Source organism: Phyllopteryx taeniolatus, chromosome 2 (genome assembly GCF_024500385.1).
Source record: "Phyllopteryx taeniolatus isolate TA_2022b chromosome 2, UOR_Ptae_1.2, whole genome shotgun sequence".
Classification (NCBI taxonomy): domain Eukaryota; kingdom Metazoa; phylum Chordata; class Actinopteri; order Syngnathiformes; family Syngnathidae; genus Phyllopteryx; species Phyllopteryx taeniolatus.
Window position 1 is genome coordinate 19,839,927 of NC_084503.1, and position 18,853 is coordinate 19,858,779.

General features: G+C 40.7%; 1 protein-coding gene across 10 annotated transcripts in view; it reads left to right on the plus strand.

The window, feature by feature from the left end:
- Window positions 1-18,853, plus strand: part of prmt3 (protein arginine methyltransferase 3) — an 86,334-nt gene that overhangs the window by 50,627 nt on the left and 16,854 nt on the right. For 4 of the 10 annotated variants that reach the window (XM_061764641.1, XM_061764615.1, XM_061764658.1 and 1 more), the window contains 4 exons: window positions 7,139-7,326; window positions 10,579-10,665; window positions 18,104-18,154; window positions 18,665-18,752. In XM_061764641.1, the coding sequence (XP_061620625.1) occupies window positions 7,139-7,326; window positions 10,579-10,665; window positions 18,104-18,154; window positions 18,665-18,752 (414 nt within the window). Of the gene's footprint in view, window positions 1-7,138; window positions 7,327-10,578; window positions 10,666-13,188; window positions 13,475-18,103; window positions 18,155-18,664; window positions 18,753-18,853 lie in introns of those variants that run through there. The other 6 variants (XM_061764650.1, XM_061764621.1, XM_061764631.1 and 3 more) reach the window with 5 other exon arrangements.

Here is an 18,853-nt window from a genome sequence, read left to right on the forward strand (position 1 = left end):
TACAAAAGAAACTGAAATATTTTGAAGGCCGATTAAAGGTATAAGCCGCAATTACTGGCACCCCCTAACGCTGGAATTCAGCATTACAACAAAACCTTTGTTGCTTCGATATGTCGTAGGCTAAATCCTTGTCCAGCCTCCTCCTACTTCCATCCCCGCGCTACCTTTCCGACACCTCCCCGCACTCTGTCTTCAGGAGCACATCTCAAACATTTTGTCGTTCAAACTTTTTGAAAGAAAAACAAGTGGGGAAAAAGATTGATGTGGTAGGATCCACTTCTGCACCATGTTGCTGACATTTTTTGGGTTATCCTCTGACATGTTACTTCAATTGCTTTCTCCTTTCTCTATGGCTCACTCGACCTGCGCGCTGTCCTTATATGGGCCTGCCCGTTTGTAGGTAAAATACGTAATTTCCACCATCTCATTTTAAAGCACCACCAAGTGATCCAGGGTGGGAATGTATAGGATAGTCACTAGATATAAAAATATGCAGTGGGCACGGAAAGTATTCAGACCTTCAGACCCTTAAATTTTTCACTCTTTGTTGTATTGCAGCCATTTGCTAAATACATTTTTCTTTTTTTTCCCCCTCATTAATGTACACACAGCTCCCCCCATATTGACAGAAAAAAACAGAATTGTTAAAACCTTTGCAGATTTATCAAAAAAGAAAAACTGAAACATCACACAGTCATAAGTATTCAGACCCTTTGCTCAGTATTTAGTAGAAGCACCCTTTTGAGCTAATACAGCCATGAGTCTTTTTGGGAATGATGCAACAAGTTTTTCACACCTGGATTTGGGGATCCTCTGACATTCCTTCTTGCAGATCCTCTCCAGTTCTATCAGGTTGAAAGGTGAACGTTGGTGCACAGGCATTTTCAGGTCTCTCAATTGGGTTTAAGTCAGGGCTCTGGCTGGGCCATTCAAAAACAGTCATGGATTTGTTCTGACGCCACTCCTTTGTTATTTTAGCTGTGTTTAGCTGAAAAGCACCCCCACAGCATGATGCTGCCACCACCATGCTTCACTGTTGGGACTTTATTGGACAGGTGATGAGCAGTGCCTGGTTTTCTCCACACATACCGCTTAGCATTAAGGCCAACAAGTTCTATCTTGGTCTCATCAGACCAGAGAATCTTATTTCTCACCATCTTGGAGTCCTTAAGGTGTTTTTTTTTTTTTTTTTTTTTTTTAGCAAACTCCATGCAGGCTTTCATGTGCCTTGCACTGAGGAGAGGCTTCCGTCGGGCCACTCTGTCATAAAGCCCCGGCGGTTGGAGGGCTGCAGTGATGGTTGACTTTCTAGAACTTTCTCCCATCTTCCGACTGCATCTCTGGAGCTCAGCCACAGTGACCTTTGGATTCTTCTTAATCTCTCTCACCAAGGCTCTTCTCCCCCGATTGCTCAGTTTGGCCGGATGGCCAGCTCAATGAAGGGTTTTTGTCGTCTCAAACGTATTCCATTTAAGTATTATGGCGGCCACTGTCCTCTTTTGAACCTTAAGTGCAGCAGAATTTTTTTTGTAACTTTGGCCAGATCTGTGCCTTGCGACAATTATGTCTCTGAGCTCTTCAGGCAGTTCCATTGACCTCATAATTCTTATTTGCTCTGACATGCACTGTGAGCTGTAAGGTCTTATATAGTGTGTGGCTTTCCTAACCAAGTCCAATAAGTATAATCAAACACAGCTGGACTCCAATAAAGGTGTAGAACCATCTCAAGGATGATCAGAAGAAATGGACAGCACCCGAGTTAAATATATGAGTGTCACAGCAAAGGGTCTGAATACATATGGCTGTGTGAGATTTTTATTTTTTATTTTTTGATAAATCTGCAAACATTTCAACAATTCGTTTGTTTTTTCCGTCAATATGGGGTGCTGTGTGTACATTAATGAGGAAAAAAATTTAACTTAAATTGTTTTTGCAAATGGCTGCAAAATAACAAAGAGTGAAAAATTTAAGGGGATCTGAATACTTTCCTTACCCACTGTAAATATTGAAAAAAATAGTGTGTAGTGTCAGAAGCTGATAGGCTTAATCAGCATTCTGTCATCTAATCTTGTAGTAGCTTGGGTGAAAATTACTTCTTTTTTTTTCTTAACCAAAAATAGTTGTGGTTTATAGCTTTAAATTGGGCCAAAAATATATTGTAAATTTGACACACCACAGAGAAGAGTATTGTTAACAAGCCAGACAAATCTGAATGAATAAAAAAATTGCCACATATTTGAAGTCAGGCTTCAAAATGGTTAATAATTGAGATGTTCTTTAAGCTTCCCGACGCTGTCGGCGTGTCGCTGAATGCTCTGAAAACCCCGCCCCTTGAAATTTCCAGCTATCAATTAAATACCCGCTTTAGCCGGGAGAGGAAGATTCCCAGCGATGCATATTGCAAACATTCTCACGGGCCGGAGTGAGACACTCTGTGGCACCTGGCGGCCTCTGAGGCCCAGCATAATGACCGGCAGCCGCGCTGGGACTGTTTTCCCTCCTTTGCCTCCGTTCAAACTCAGCGGGCAGTGCACCACGCTGCTGTGGCCGCCGAAGAGTGCACTATATGCGGACATTTTAGTGCGATGTACCTTTACATTTTCTATATATATATATATATCAATCCATCCATCCATTTTCTGAGCCGCTTCTCCTCACTAGGGTCGCGGGCATGCTGGAGCCTATCCCAGCTATCATCGGGCAGGAGGCGGGGTACACCCTGAACTGGTTGCCAGCCAATTGCAGGGCACATAGGAACAAACAACCATTCGCACTCACAGTCATGCCTACGATTAACCTACCATGCATGTTTTTGGGATGTGGGAGGAAACTGGAGTACCCGGAGAAAACCCACGCAGGCACGGGGAGAACATGCAAATTCCACACAGGCGGATTGAACCCCGGTCCTCAGAACTGTGAGGCGGACACTCTAACCAGCCAGTCACCGTGCCATATATATATATATATATATATATATATATATATATATATATATATATATATATATATATGTTTATATATGGCATTTGCACTGATCCAGCCAGTGTGCTTGTTTTAATATACATTATGTAAAGAACTGTTATTGTGGTGTGGCTCCTGGGTCATCGTTTGTCATCCATCAGATGTGACCGAACCTGGGAAGTGTTCCACCACACTGATTTCTTGAGACATGAGCGAGAGGTCACAGACATGTAAGCAGCATGCACATTCAGCCAGCCAATATGACAGTACCTATCGAGATAGATATGTGACTTCAGAAGGGCAGTAGATGGCAGGTCAGTGGATGCCATATGGCTTGTCAAGAACCTTTAACCCTGACACCGGTTTCCAACCATTACTACTTGAAGTAGACAAAAGACTTCTCTGTACCTTCCAACCTAAGAAGAAAAAAAACATTTTAAACTCGGTTTTTGATTTGAGGGGAGTTGGGATTAGTTCAAGTTAACATTATGTGCAATACAATCCAATTTACTGCGATTGGCTGGCAACCAGTTCAGGGTGTACTCCGCCTCCTGCCCACAGTTGCTGGAATAGGCTCCAGCACACCCGCGACCCTAGTGAGGATAAGCGGTACAGAAAATGGATGGATATTCCAATTTAATCATTCGTCACATAGAGTTTGTTTTATTTTCATATATCTAAGCACAGTGTTTGTTTAAACCTTGCATATTACAGTGGCTTAAAATACAATAATTAAATATTTTCTATAAATCTGTGAAAGTGTGAAATTAAATGAAAAATGTGTGAAAGTCTGTTCAACCAATCAGCCTCCATCGGTACAGCCAGCCGCCTCAAGAGTTCCAGGAACTTCCTGAAAGCGCATTGTGGCTAGGAGGAACTAAATCGGATGAATCATGGAACTTTTGTACCTGGGTAGATTTTGGTGGAAACATGGGCAGTAAATGAAAATACCAGGGTAAATAGGAACATTCCTGAAAAGGTTCCTGAAGTGCGAAAATCCCTTATGTCTCTGACAAAATAAAAACACCAAAGGTTTAGCAAATAATCCACACAGTCACCCTCAGCTAAAACAATTTGAGGAAAGCCATTTTCTGTTCCGGCATGATTGTGCCTCATTGTACAAAGAAAGGTCTACAAAAGCATGCTTGTATGAGTTTGGTGTGGGGCAATTAGAGATCACTGACTTCGACCCCATCAAACATCTTTTGGGTGAATTTAATCTGAACACAGAAAATTTGGTCCATCATTTATTATTGTGTACAGTTTTATACTTATCTGTGCAGACCCACTAACAGACAAGTCCATTTCCCCAACAGAATGAACTTACCCTTGATCCTTAAATGTTTCTCACCATGGCTTGCACTGCACAGTGTCCTGGGAAAAGGGATCTGTTTTGCCCCACTCCCTCCCTCGCCTACTACTCTTTCACAGCCGACCAATGAGGGGTCTCAAGAGAGCAAGTGTAGTGGGGCGGGGACATGACAAACGGGTTGAGTGCATCGAGTCGAGAAGGGCGCAGATGTCAAAGCCATGAATCTGGGGACACCCATGTGCCCCTTCCTCTTAGTCTTTTCCCCCTTTCGCAGTACAGTAACCCATCCTTCACTAGCGCAACCTTTTGTTTCCATTGCTTTTACAGTACATTTTTCAACTAAGCCTGTACAAATTTTGCCAAATCAGCAAAAGCCCCCTCCCACCTGGCCTCCATGATCACTCTCTTGCTTCAGTAATTTGAGTAAAATGAAGTGATGTTTCTGTGTGTGCAAGTGTGTAAACACCATCATTAAGTATGGTGACACTCACATGGTCACAAGCAGGCGTCAGCTAATAATGAGAGACCATGAGATGCCCATCGGTGAGCTGTCACCATCCATTCTCTCAATTTATGGCCCGATGTATTGAAGGTTATGTGAGGCTGAGTGGCAAACCATATGTCAGGCAAAATAAATAGAAGATGCCTACTGGAAGGGTTATATTTTTAAAATGATAGAAAATTGGAGGTTTGCTCTTGTTGATTGAAGCCTGCAGCCAAGGTTGTCGCCACTATATTTTTTTCCTCAATTATTTTTTACCCATTAACCATTTTACAATTATTTTTTACCCATTAACCATTTTACCCTTTATTAACTCCTTTGTAGGGATATAGAAATAAAGGCTTATAACTTAATAGTAGGGCAACAGAAAAATACTTCTGCATAATAATCATCCCTAGAGGATAGTGCAGAGCATATAACAGAGAGAGCAATGTTGCTTCTTTTTTACTCTGTGCTGACCTTATTATATTTGTACTTTACCTTCAACCAAATTCTCAGTGGAACTTGATTCTAGTATGATTTTTGTTGGATGACAACTGAACAGAAGTGAGCAAATTATGCTAAACAAATACAATGTTTTAAACAGTTCATTGGGGGGGGGGGGGGGGGGGGAGCAATTCATCCTGGCTCACCTTGTAATTTGCGCAACTCATCATTCTATCAGCAGTAACTTACTATTGGTTGCCTTAAAAACATTATCGGGTTTTGTCCAAAAGTAGCAAGCTGCTGCTGTTTTAATTTACATCTTATGTCATTTTGTCTTGTTTTTAGAATTGTGCAGTTGAAGCGACTAAGCTAAGACTCACCTCAGCATGGTGGTAGTTTGACTTGTTTGTAACTGCAGTTATCCACTTAAACCAAAAGAATCGTTCTATAGTATTTTGAAAGAACTGACTGTACTATGTCCATTTCTGCACTTTCGACCATCCCGAGATTGATATTCCATTTCCAGAAAAAAGATTGACTATCTCGGTTAGATAAATCTGTCATAACATTTATGAGTGGCTCTATGACCTGGATCACACAAAACAGTTATTTAAACTTTTAAAATTGTTTTTGCAGCTCCCGAGCTATACGTTCCTCTTGCTGCCACTTATCATCATCATCTTACTATCAGTCCGTCATTTAATGGCTGTGGCTAGAGTGACTATCAAGCACCGAGTTATGTCATGAAGATAACTGCTTGCCTCGTGCTCATCACTATCATAGGATTATGTGTCTTTATGCATGGGTTTTTATGGTATACATGTACTGAAGGGCGGCACGGTGGCCGACTGGTTAGAGCGTCAGCCTCACAGTTCTGAGGACCCGGGTTCAATCCCCGGCCCCGCCTGTGTGGAGTTTGCATGTTCTCCCCATGCCTGCGTGGGTTTTCTCCGGGCACTCCGGTTTCCTCCCACATCCCAAAAACATGCATGAATTGGAGACTCTAAATTGCCCGTAGGCATGACTGTGAGTGCGAATGGTTGTTTGTTCCTATGTGCCCTGCAATTGGCTGGCAACCAGTTCAGGGTGTACCCCGCCTCCGGCCCGATGATAGCTGGGATAGGCTCCAGCACACCCGCGACCCTAGTGAGGAGAAGCGGCTCAGAAAATGGATGGATGGATACATGTACTGAAGCATTGTCATGTTAACAATGCTTATCAGTGTTGGCTCAAATAAGCATATTGCCACAAGTTTTTCCTCTTGCTTGTGTAGAAGTTAAAAGTCATGTTTTCTTTTTTCTGTAAGTTTGGCCCTAGGCCTCTGTCTTGGCTAATGTTGGTTCACACAGTCGGGGTGCAAGCATCATATTCGTAACCTAATCACCCAGCAGCGTAATCATACCAATATATCATATGTGAAAACACATTAAAAGACATTAAATCCAACTGCTGCTCTTTAAATAGGCTTTAGAATTTAATGCAGTCTGGAGTTTGCAAGTAGGACAAAAACCAGGCCAAACCATGTTTTGTCATTACTATTGCTTCAGGAAATTGATGGAACATATCACACCCACAGGACTTTTTCGGTGTTCTCTAATTAGTCATGTTGAATGCTTTTGGAAACCTTCAAAATTGATGACGTTACGCTTGTCTTCTCTTCGAGTCTCAACCTGTTGGACTACAAATTCACCACCCTCTTCCTTTTGGTCTTCATGAATACCGTATTTTACCTTATTGTCAAAGTATTGATTGGGTTCATATGCTTATTTTTAATGCATAATGTATAGCAGAGTAGTAACGAAAAGTCAGTGGTAATTCCACTTAACCTGAACTTTGCTCTTGGTTATTGATATCTTTTTTCTCAATTGACAATTAATCGCTATTTGTCTTTTCTTGTCAGTGAACTAATTGCCTATTTGTTCCTCTTGACTCCTCAGTCTACCCAGACGTTTGTAACATCAGCCTGGCAGCAGTGGGAGATAAACAGAAGCACGAAGAATGCATTGCATTCTGGGATGATGTGTATGGCTTTAACATGTCATGCATGAAGAAGGTCGTCGTGCCGGAGGCTGTCGTGCAAGTGTTAAATGCAGACTCGCTCATCTCCGAACCTACGGTCATACAGGTTAATATTCCTCAAAAGTTATAATATATAAGGGCGCACTCGCACTAGAATGGGAGTGAGTAAGCGTTTGTGGCAAGGGCCACCTTTCATTTTTAAAGGGACAGATAGGCCAATTATTTTATAGATGAGGTAAAAATAAATGTTAATGTAAAATACGTCATTTTAATAATAAAGCAATAATGCTTTAATGTATTGTTTGTCATTATTTTAATTAGAACTAACCAACTATTTTATAAAATAGAACATTAGCTTTAAAACGTGTTTATTAATATGTTTGTATTATTGACATTAAATAATTGAGTTAAAATGCATTCATTTATTTATATTTAATTTTATTAATTTAACCACTTTTAGCACCAACATGACTATATAAATGCAACAAACATTACAGGACTCTTGATAAAAGCTCTGTTGGTCGGATTGAAGAACGGAGCAGGTTGGATGTGGCCCGCGGGCCATACTTTGCCCACACCAAAAATCATGAATAACCGGTGTGGTTGCCCACAGATGTATGTATGTGTCTATAATGTCATTGCTCCTCTCGATATGTATTCATGATAACTGACACCTTGCACCGTAGAAATCAATTGATAGACTAGAAATAATCCTTAAAGTCCATGTAAAGTGAAAACAAAAATGTCACACCACAGAAAAGAGTGTTGTTAACAACCCTGCCATATTTGAATTAATATAATAATGAATACGGATTAAAAAAAATGCCGCTCCAAAAAAATAAAGATCCTCCCATCTGTCGGACGGCGTGACCACTGAATGTGCTGAAAACACGCTCTGCTTCACCCTCACTTGTCAATCAAATACATTATGAGTATGTGCTCAAATGTCTGTAGTGTGTGCCACAGGTAGAATAACGTGCAGCTTTGTTTAATATAAAGTTAACTTGCCCTGAAGTGTCTCTGTTATGTCTCCGTTATATGACCCACATATAAGACACAAAGTGAGGCGGCAATGAACCAGATGACCCCGCGGCTCGTGGGCCAGCGGGCTCGCAAAGGGACCGGCAGTGGACCAACTTGTCACCGCCTCGCGCCATTCATGGGTCCACACAACAGAGACACTATAGCCCAAATAGCACAAAACACAGAAATAACACTTTAGGAATGATACATTTTGGGGGTTGTCGGCATTGCTTGCTAGCTACCTGCATGTTGTAGTGGTAGAAATGTGCCAAGTTATTATTGCTAACTAACATGCAATTACGCCGGATAGCCACTGATGGAATGAAGGCGCTCAATACTTAGAATATATAGGAGGAAAGGGCTGACTGATCCCAGAAAGCTCCAGAGTGGACTTGGGCTTGGTTTTAGCCACACCCCAAAAATCCAGACAACTGAAATGGTTAAAAAGAGTTTAACTCAACTCAGTCATATCTCAACAATCAATACGAAATTGTTCTCAGGATTTATCTTCAAACATCTTCAGCAACAGCTGAAACTGAAGGATCTGGTCTCTTTGAACACTTTTAAATGACTTTGAAGCAGCTTGGCGGCCGAAACATCAGGCTGTCGATTCTTCATTTAATTTGATTTTAAAGAGTTTGCGTTATGCTAAGGAAAACTGCTGATTTTTGTATTATGAGATTGTTTGAATGTGTTTAGCTTGTCATGTTATACCTGTTTCATGTGTTTGTACCCTCTCCTGACGAGGACACTTTTTGTAAAAGAGATTTTTAATCTCAATGTTTTCCTGGATAAATAGAGGTTGAATATATATTTTTTTAAACGTCTAATGTCTTTAGAAACAGATTACTGAAATCACTTTACAGGGTCTTTAAATTCAATAAAGTTGCACAGGCGCTTGGCTCATAAAAAATGAGGACAATTTTTACAAAAAATCTTGATAGGGGCGGCACGGTGGATGACTGGTTAGCACATCTGCCTCACTGGTTAGCACATCTGCCTCACAGTTCTGGGGACCGGGGTTCAATCCCCGGCCCCGCCTGTGTGGAGTCTGTATGTTCTCCCCGTGCCTGCGTGGGTTTTCTCCGGGAAATCCGGTTTCCTCCCACATCCCAAAAACATGCATGGTTGGTTGATTGAAGACACTAAATTGCCCTTAGGTGTGAATGTGTGCACAAATGGTTGTTTGTTTATATGTGCTTTGCGATTGGCTTGCGACCAGTTCAGGGTGTACCCCGCCTCTCGCCCGAAGATTGCTGGGATAGGCTCCAGCACGCCCGCAACCCTAGTGAGGAGAAGCGGAACGGAATATGAATGAATGAATGAATCTTGATAGGAACTGTGGTGACTTGGTTGATTGAATATCCAGATTACCGGTGGACATAATGAGGACTTTACAAATGAAACACAGTGGCTGTATTATAAAAAGTTTAACTTCCTTTTACGGTAACTGTAATGGATTAGTCTGAGCATGCTGTGAATAAAACACTCACTTTAAACTTTGAGTTGAGAAAGCACAGAGATTAAAGAAAGGCAAAGTGGTTCCACATCCGAACAAAGTTACCTCTTTAGTGTCTTTTAGTGTTGCAGTGCACTCTCCTCCTCTAATCTCTAATACCATTATGCATTTCATCTCCGGTTGGCCTGTTTGCTAAGTATCATGTCCTACTCCCATGTGTGGATGTGATGAATGAGAGTAGAACTTGATGTAATGGAATTTGAATCCTCTAATCGATATTTTCACCCCTCCAGTGACAAATAGACAGCCCCTCTCCCCAAATTACGACGACGCTCATCCATTGCCTCTCATTTATACAATCCAATAACATTCTATTAAGGCTGACTGCTACTCCGTAAAATTGAGAGCCCTCTCACGGAATTATATATTCTGTAAACCTGATTACTTTTCTTTTTCCTCAACTAGGAGAAATCAAGTAAAGTTAAACCCAGAACCATTTCATGCTGTGCTGAAGCAGCTCTGTAATACTTTAAATGTTCTGAACCTACATTTTAATTTCTCCTTCCATAAAGGCGCAATGCATTATCAATGTACCAATGTTTTTGAGGGGCTGTTTTCAATGGACATTGAACTCCAATTGAATGCTGGGATTTTATGATGAATGTTCCAGAGATGAAATCGAGAAAAACATTCTCCCGTGCCCCATTTTTTCTTAAACCAGTAACGGTGCCACAGTAAAAGTTCTAAGGCTGAAAACTTCTAGCAAAATGTTTGCAGACATTATAGCCAATATTATTTGGATTCAAGGCCTACTCACTAAGAATATATACAAATACAATCATTAATATTGTAATATTTCATTTTTATACTCAACAGACAATCGACTGCAACAGAGTGCTTCATTCAGAGCTGGAGTTTGCAGCCGACTTTTGCTTGAAGATTACCAACACCACAGACTGCACGGTAATGCATGCACGCTATGACCAGACCCTGTCACACGATGATGCATCTGAAATGCTTTTTTTCATGCACGTTTGATTAATTAGTAGTGCTTTCCGAAGAATGTGTGGTTTCTTTCCACTGATAAATGCAGAGCTTTCCACAAGACATCAAACAAAATTTGTGCAAACACATTGGTTATTCAAACAGCAATTAAACAGAACGCAAGCAATGAGAAAAATTAGAATTTAAAAAAAACATTCTGTTTTCCAAATGGATTTTCCTGGATTTCTCTTGACCGCACAGTTTCCCAGTCTAAAACAAAAGTTTGTTAATGCACTTTTTCCAACAATGAATTATGAGATCTGCTGTGTAAAAAGGACATTGCAGTAAAAGTGTCAGAGACATCAGTCAGTTTATGTTGATGGATTATTTTACTGTATTTCAGCGGTTATCAGTCACGCTGATGTCTCAGGGTTTCCAATCCAAGCATTGAACTTAATGTGACTTTGAATTACCTGTCATAAAGAGGGAATGTTCTCAGCCTGCTTGCCTTGTCTGTTCAATTACTCACTTTCATTCTTTAATGATTGATGAAAATTAGAAATCTGCAGTATGTAACTATTTTTTGTTAAAATAAATAAATACAAATAATTTTCACCCGAGCCACTACTAGAGATGACACACTGCTGATTAAGATCTTGCTGTTTTCAGTATTTGTTGCCTGACTGGTTTTTTAAAATGGGGAATTAAAACAAAAACAGCACTTGTGTTCTTAATGTGTAAACAAAAGCAGTATGACAAGAACAGAGCTGCCAAATGTTACAGAACGTCCATATTTTGTCATAGAAATCACTGAATGCTGAATCGTTACAGCCGTAACACCGATTGTTCCGCATCCAACGTCTGACATTACGCGCCAGTACAGCGCTCTGTCCGGCCAACGTGCCCAAAAATTCATAAATATAGTTGACAAAATAAACAATGTATTGTTTGGGGGAGAAAAAGGATCTACAGTATGTTGTGCTTCTACCCGCGCTGCGTGACTATCATTGACTATGTATAACGCTTGGATGTACGCTGAAAACTAGTCTGCTCTGCGGCGTAAGGTGCAAAACTGTTCTAGGCGGAAGTCCCACCTCAACATCCTCGATTATCCCATCACAAATGTAATACCGTTTGTCGTAAAATAAGTCCGGAAAGCATTTTAATTTTGTCAAAATACTATTTACAGTATGTTATGTTATTCATTGAATTGTAGCATCTCTTCAATTAAAACAACAAATGGTTAATGTTGGCGTTATCACATCAGAATAATCCTCTACATAGCCCTTTGCCTGGCAGAAGTTCCCCTGATACGCACATTGAGCCAATAAGAAGAGGAAAGAGGTGCGCTATCCCACTTTCATGTTTTTTTTTTTCTGAACTGTAAAAAGTTTGTTGTGCCACAATCAACCAAGCAATTGGAAAAGAAACAGAGAAAAGAAAAAAAAACACCTGAATTAGAATTTCCCCGTGTTATAATGGAAGAAGGCTCTTGTTCAATGATTAGCTTTAATCCTCCTCCTTTCCCCTCCTTAGTTAAAGTTAATGAGCAATATTTGAAATGGACCACAGATGAAGAGCAATATAAATATCATATTTATTTAGTTTTATTTCTTCATAATAATGTGTTTTGACTTGTTTCTTTATTGCACTATATTTTTAACCACACACTGATCAAAAAAGGTAAGTATAATTTAATTTGGCGGCTGAAAAGGATTACTTAGTAATCCATTTCAATGGGAAAAATTACCTCAGTTTAAAAACGTTTCGGGTTACAAATGGGGTCACAGAACCAATTAAGTTCGTAACCCATGGTTCCACTGCAGTTTTCAAAAATGAAAAGTTTAAAGCTAAAAGCTATGGTGTGGGTCAACACATGAATTAAGTTGTGTCCACACTGGGTGTTAGCTAAAAACACAAAAGCGTAAAAAATGCTTTATGAGCCTATTTTCCCTGCCACCACATCGCTCACCTAAACTTCCTCCGTTGACCGAGCCACATTTCACTGTGTTGTGAGCAGCCTGCAGCAGAAGAGCCTCACTTTAATGTCTTCTGATGCTCTGCATTGTGACGCGTGTAGTGTTGCAGTCTTCTCTGTCGTGGTGCAGTGCTACATAATTGGGTGTATTGGTTTAATGTAAAATCAATATATGGTTATTATCTGGCCTTTGCACATTGTGTATAGCCCCACGGTTGTTTATGGGATTTGTAAATATTTTTTTAAAGTATCCACTTTGTACTCCAAAGTCATATGGAATGCTGCAAAATAGATAGGGAGGATGCTTGATGCTCCTTTTTTCAGTTGCAAATTGCTTTTCTCTTGGGATTTTTATTGCAAAGCAGTATCATTCATTTAGTGCGCGGCTATCGAACAGTGGCTGTGTCGTGGAATGTTTTATGCACAATGGGATGTGTCATTACTTAATGCTATCAAAAGCCGAGCTTATATAATGCAGGTATTCTGTATCGTCACTCTAAATTGTTCTTTCTACTCTCCTTCAGCATCAAAGCTGCTTGTTCTCAGGATTTACAGATGATTACTGACCTACCTAAGGACTGCTCTGCTGTCATAAAGATACCGATCTGGAGTCAGTATTGTCTGCAGATCTTCAGTGGTAGTTAAGGTTAGGATGTGTGAAGGGTAAACTGCTCCTGGACCAGTGCTTGGGGATTGGTGAGGGAGAGCTGCTGCGCCTCTCGCCCTATGATGGAGCGCCTGCTTTTGTTCTCCTGTCGACAGTCCATTCATCAGCTCAGTCTGCCTAACCTTGCATTAAATGAACAGCACAACCCCTGCGTCTGTGCTGCTCACACACAAGATAAATCCTCTCATTCTCTTTTTTCAGCCACCTTTTTTTTTTTTTTTTTTTTTTTATACCCCTTTTTACATCACACATGCTTGTGCTTATTGTGTCTGCTTAGATACCTTGAAGCCAGACACAAGGTACACAAGAAGCAGTAAATGTTTGCATTATCAGTTGTGATACATAGAATAAGACAAAGGTCACCAAATTCTGCTGCACATTTGAAAAATATCACTCAGAATTGGACCTGGCGCTTTTAACCAAAACTTAAAAGTAGGAATCAAATATTTTACATCAAACGTTTGAAAACGACTCTCAGTGGAATTGTTCCCATCTAAACACTGGTCATCAGTGCACAAAGTACATCACGTTTAAGATATCAATTATTGGAACATTATTGGGCTGTTGCTGCATGTGTGCCACATATATAGCTTAATTACCAGCAGAGACACATTCGTTCCGTAATCGAACACAATAGCTTTATTTCAGTCACATTTTTGACACAAATTTGACTGCTAAAAACAACCGAGTATTGAAAACATTTCTGGATAAGACTGAGAGAATTGGTGTGTGGTGCAAATGGCCAAGAAATCAATGATCGAAGTGCATGTTCCTCTTATTTTTGCTTTGTTTAAAGACTTTGTAAAGTGAATTCAGAAAATTGTTTCTAAATACATTAGACATGTTTGAAGATAATTGGTGAAAACGTAAATACTGAGAACTCTGTATTACTGAAGAGTGGAGATAGAGCATTTAACTATTTTTCACCATTTCAGTTTTCCAGTTTTTTTTCGGCACGTCTAAAACTGCTGCCCAGTGACGCACTTGGGCGTCCGGCATGAGTCGCCCTTCCCCCACTCTATAAGAACTTGAGCTGCGCAGTGACGAAGTTGGGAGACTGGCATGAGTCCCCCGTCCCCCACGAAATAATCTCTACCGCTACAGTGTGCAGTTAGAAAGCTAACTATGCCTACACTCCAAAAGTGCATCTTCGCTGGATACCGCAATTTACAGTGTCGTAGCGTGAATTCCCAAATGTTATATATTTTGTGTTACACAAAGCATGCTTTGTATGTAATTAGCAGGAAGTATGTGCACAGATTGGCAGTCTGTCATTTCGTGTGAGCCACAGGCTGAATGACGTGTGCCGCTGTGTTGACTTTCCCTTAAGTGTCTATGTTATGTGGACCTACACCAAGCGAAGAGGTGATGCAGTGGACTAGCCCGCCCCCTGTTTGCGACATCAGCTCCGTGGAGCCTCCGGTAGCCTGTTAGCTTGCGAGCTAGCTGGGTGCCAAATGTTTGACACCTCAACTTTCAAAGTGACAATGAAATTAAGCCCCTATCCACCGTTTTTTTTTTTTTTTTTTTTTTTAAGTTTAAATCAATGTGTTGATCAGATTTAGTGTCAAGTTGCCTTCTTAATCTTCAAATAAGATTTCAAAAACCACCTAATTAAAGTGCAGTGACGCAGCTTTGTACCGTCTGGTTTGCGCCACTGAAAAAGGAGTTTCTCCAGCTGTTAAGTTGCACTTATTTGTGTGTTGTCTGAGGACATGTATAAGGAATTTTGGTCGGAGGTAGACTACAGGCAAGGACGGTTCGTGCTCCATCCCACTGGAACAACAGCAATATGGCAGAGGAGGTGCACAGGAGGGAATTCACACCAATGCGCTTGTGAGGTAGTCATGCTTGAAGCCTCCACGCCTGGGTAAACCCTATCAAAAGCACATTAGACCTCTCCCCCCTCAGTCCCCGTCAGCAATACTCCACCCCCCTTGTGCCCCCTCCCCGCAACAGTGGTGGCCACTGTTGTATAATAGTATCTGGCCGGGCCACTCGGCTAACTGACACATAGCCAGGCGAAAGGGGAACATTGATGAATTTCTCCCTGTTGGTGTTAACCATGATGATAATTATAAATTTTTCCTCCTCTCTTCCTAGAGACTTGAATGGAGTGCTGCAGTGTAGTTAAGCTTCCTCCATGGGCCATCATGAAGCTCACTGTCATCACTTATCACAGACACATTCGGGGCCGAGGGCGAAACACTGATGAAAATGAAATGCACTCACTCCGTTTTTTCCTGCTGTTGGTGTCCGTGTGTGTTTTTGACAGTCATAACTACTTGCTTGCCTTCAACTTGAGTAAAGGAGCATTTTTGATATGACAGTGCTATGAATGGAGCAGAAATTGGCTACTTTTTAAAAACATCTTAGCTGATGCTTTTGGTTTCACAGCATTGAGTTTGTATTTAAATGAGTAGGCCAGGATATAACTCTCTGGCATTTCAAAGTCCGTACCCCAAAAGATGGTGGGCAATGGTTTCCGGCCCACAGCACATTCTCTCAGTGCTTGAAGTTTTTAGTCATTTCGATGGCTATACAAGATGAACAGATGCTCAATTGTAAAATGTGGAGGTCAAGTCCACCTTGCAACTTAATGCTGTGTTCTCCAGGACACTCCTGAATAAGACATAAGACCCTCCATTTTCATTTTAGGGAAAAAAAATGTCATCGGGCATATTATTATGCAACAATGTCACAACTTTGGCAGCAGTTTTACCACTCTACCTCTCTTCGGTTGGATGAGGTCCTGTATCTGGTTCACTGGTTGTCTATATCTACTTAACATGGCCTGCAGTTATGAAAAAGTTTAAAGAAAATCATGACAAATATTTTTCCCATCCACCCTAGATTTCTGTAGATATGATTTTTGTGATTTTACAGCATCTGTCTTATGTATTTGCCTATTAGTCAAGTTTATTTCTATAGCTCTTAATCCCAGTCGGGCTTCACAGGCTCACATTTGACAAAGATCAATGACATCCTCTGATATACCCCCCAGCCCCCCACACCCCAAAATCAAGCAATGGAAAACTCAAAACCCTGTTGGGGGGAAAAAGAACAACCCTTTGAAATGGACCACAGATGAAGGGATCCCCCTTTCAGGATGACCAGGCTATAATGGATGTCGAGTGGTCAACATTTATTTCATGGTATAGTGCTGTATAATGTTAATTACGATGGTACGAAAGTTAATTTAAAGGGAAGAAGCGCTGCAGGGAGATGCCTTCGGGAAAGTGGTTCTTCCTCAGGACCTTGCCCGGTTAGTCGGAGCAGAAACCTCCACAGCAACGCCTCTGGGGAAGTGATCCACCTCTGATCTTGTCCCAGCCGGTCGGTGCAGAATCCATACAGCGGTGGTCGAACATGTCTCAATGTAGCTGTAGAATTTAGACCAGGGACCTAAACATAAACATACGACCTTTAACTCTTGTAAGGTTGGCATGAAAAGCACTACTAAAATTTGCTAATACAAACATTAGTGTTTGTGGCCAAGAACTCTATCATTGAATTATTATTATTGTAATTAATGTTTAAATATATGTCTCAACTTTAAATTACAGTATTGCCACTTAGGCTGTTAACTGGTTGTCATCTACAAAGGCGCAGTGACGATCATCATCTGCATCTGAGAGAAGTCAAACCGCGCTGCCTGCCGAGTAATTACAGCAAATTTCCTAATTACCACAGCACTGAGCGTCTCTGCTGCGTTCATTAAAAGCCATAATTGTATTAGGGTGACATGTTCTTTTTTCTACTTTGTCCTCTTCTGCTGCCACTCTAGCCAGAATCTAAAAATGGACTGCTTTATAAATGTTTACTACACTTCACCTCTTCAGTCTTTGTACACCAACAAAAAATAGCTTTAAATAGGAATCTCCCCTCCTCTTTGCTGCATCGATTTAGCTCTTTGTCTCTGAAAGCCGGCCTCCAAGTTGTCAGCTGCGTCAGGATTAAAAGCTATTAGTTCTGCATCATTGCCACTACAAGTGTGCTCCTGAGATTGATAGAGTACCTCTCTTCGTCCAGTGGGGAGAGAAATGGGAGCAAAATCATCCTGGAGGTTGTTTTTGGTGAACCAAAGGAGTCTGGCCAGGGGCAGTCCTTACAACTGTGTTTAAGTTGGTTACACATATCCAACATTCTTGATAGAAGAAAGTTAATCTAAATGGCTACTTATCTGTGTGTAATTTTTGATTCAAGTGTAAACTTGAAATATGTCAAAAGTGTAGAACATTTTAAATTAGTTGAATGGCTACTCATGCTGGCGTTTTCCTGTAACAATCCATCCATTTTAGCAATGCAGTCAATATAGCAATGTTTGCTAATTTCATGTTCCCAAATGGATTTTTTTGTAATCATCAGCAATCTTTACAATATGGTGTTGGTGGCTACTTCATAATGTATTTCTTTTGTGCGGTGACAAGCCTCTCTGATGAGGTGAGAGGGAGCACATGGAACATGTTGTTGACTCAGCCCAAATGAGAAACCAAGTTCACATTGAGAGGAAGGAGATTTAAAAAAACATTACTTGTACATCTTTCAAAGTAACGCATGAACAATTTATACACTGAACACTGTAAAATTGCCTTAAATGTTCTGAGTTGTGTTCCCCTGCCTTGACCTTTAGTAAACAGCACTTTACATTACTCAATAACAAACGCATTAAAAAAAAATAAAAATTTGTCCTTTGCAGTCAACCCTTTCATGTCAACAAATCCAGGTGGTTATTGCACACACTCTAACTCACCTCTCATATTTCATTGCAGGCAATTGTCGGCTACTTTGACGTTTTCTTTGACAAAGGCTGCCGTAACAAGGTAAGCAGTGCTGGCAACAACAACAAAGGCATTTAGCAGAAAAAGTCAATTATCTTCACGCTTTAGCTTATTTCTCCTCCTCGAGGCGTTTGTTGGCAATCGACAGGCAACCTAGTCCATAGCTGATATACGCACTTATCCATCAGAGGTGCTCAATTGGAACAAAAATGCTGAGCTCATCTAACCTTCTCAGTGTGTTTAACTTGAGACTCTGGGCTTGGTCCTCACTGTTTTTGATCCCATGACATGACAACTTACTTCATGGGTGACGCTGAAATATCCTTACAGAATGTTCTTAATTATTAAAGGTTGTATGCAATACATCTTGGGATGGTGATCAACCTTCGCTTTGGAACTGGAGCAGTATCCCTGTGTTTAATACAATCAAAATGTTTTTCGTAAAATATATAATGCATTGATTCTGTGTTGTCTCAGTTTAATTCAGTTGAATTTAATTTGAATTTATTGAATTGGAACTGCTCAATAACACTGTTTTGGTGGATTGGCCAGGTGATGTTCTCCACGGGTCCACAGGTCACAAAGACCCATTGGAAACAGACCATCTTCCAACTGGAGAGACCCTTTACAGTCCAGGCTGGTTAGTAGTCTAATATTGTTTTGAGTGTTGCATTGGAGTTTTTGTGTTTGTGTGTGGACGTGTTTGTGCGCGCATGCGTTTTACTATATTTGCAGCCTTAA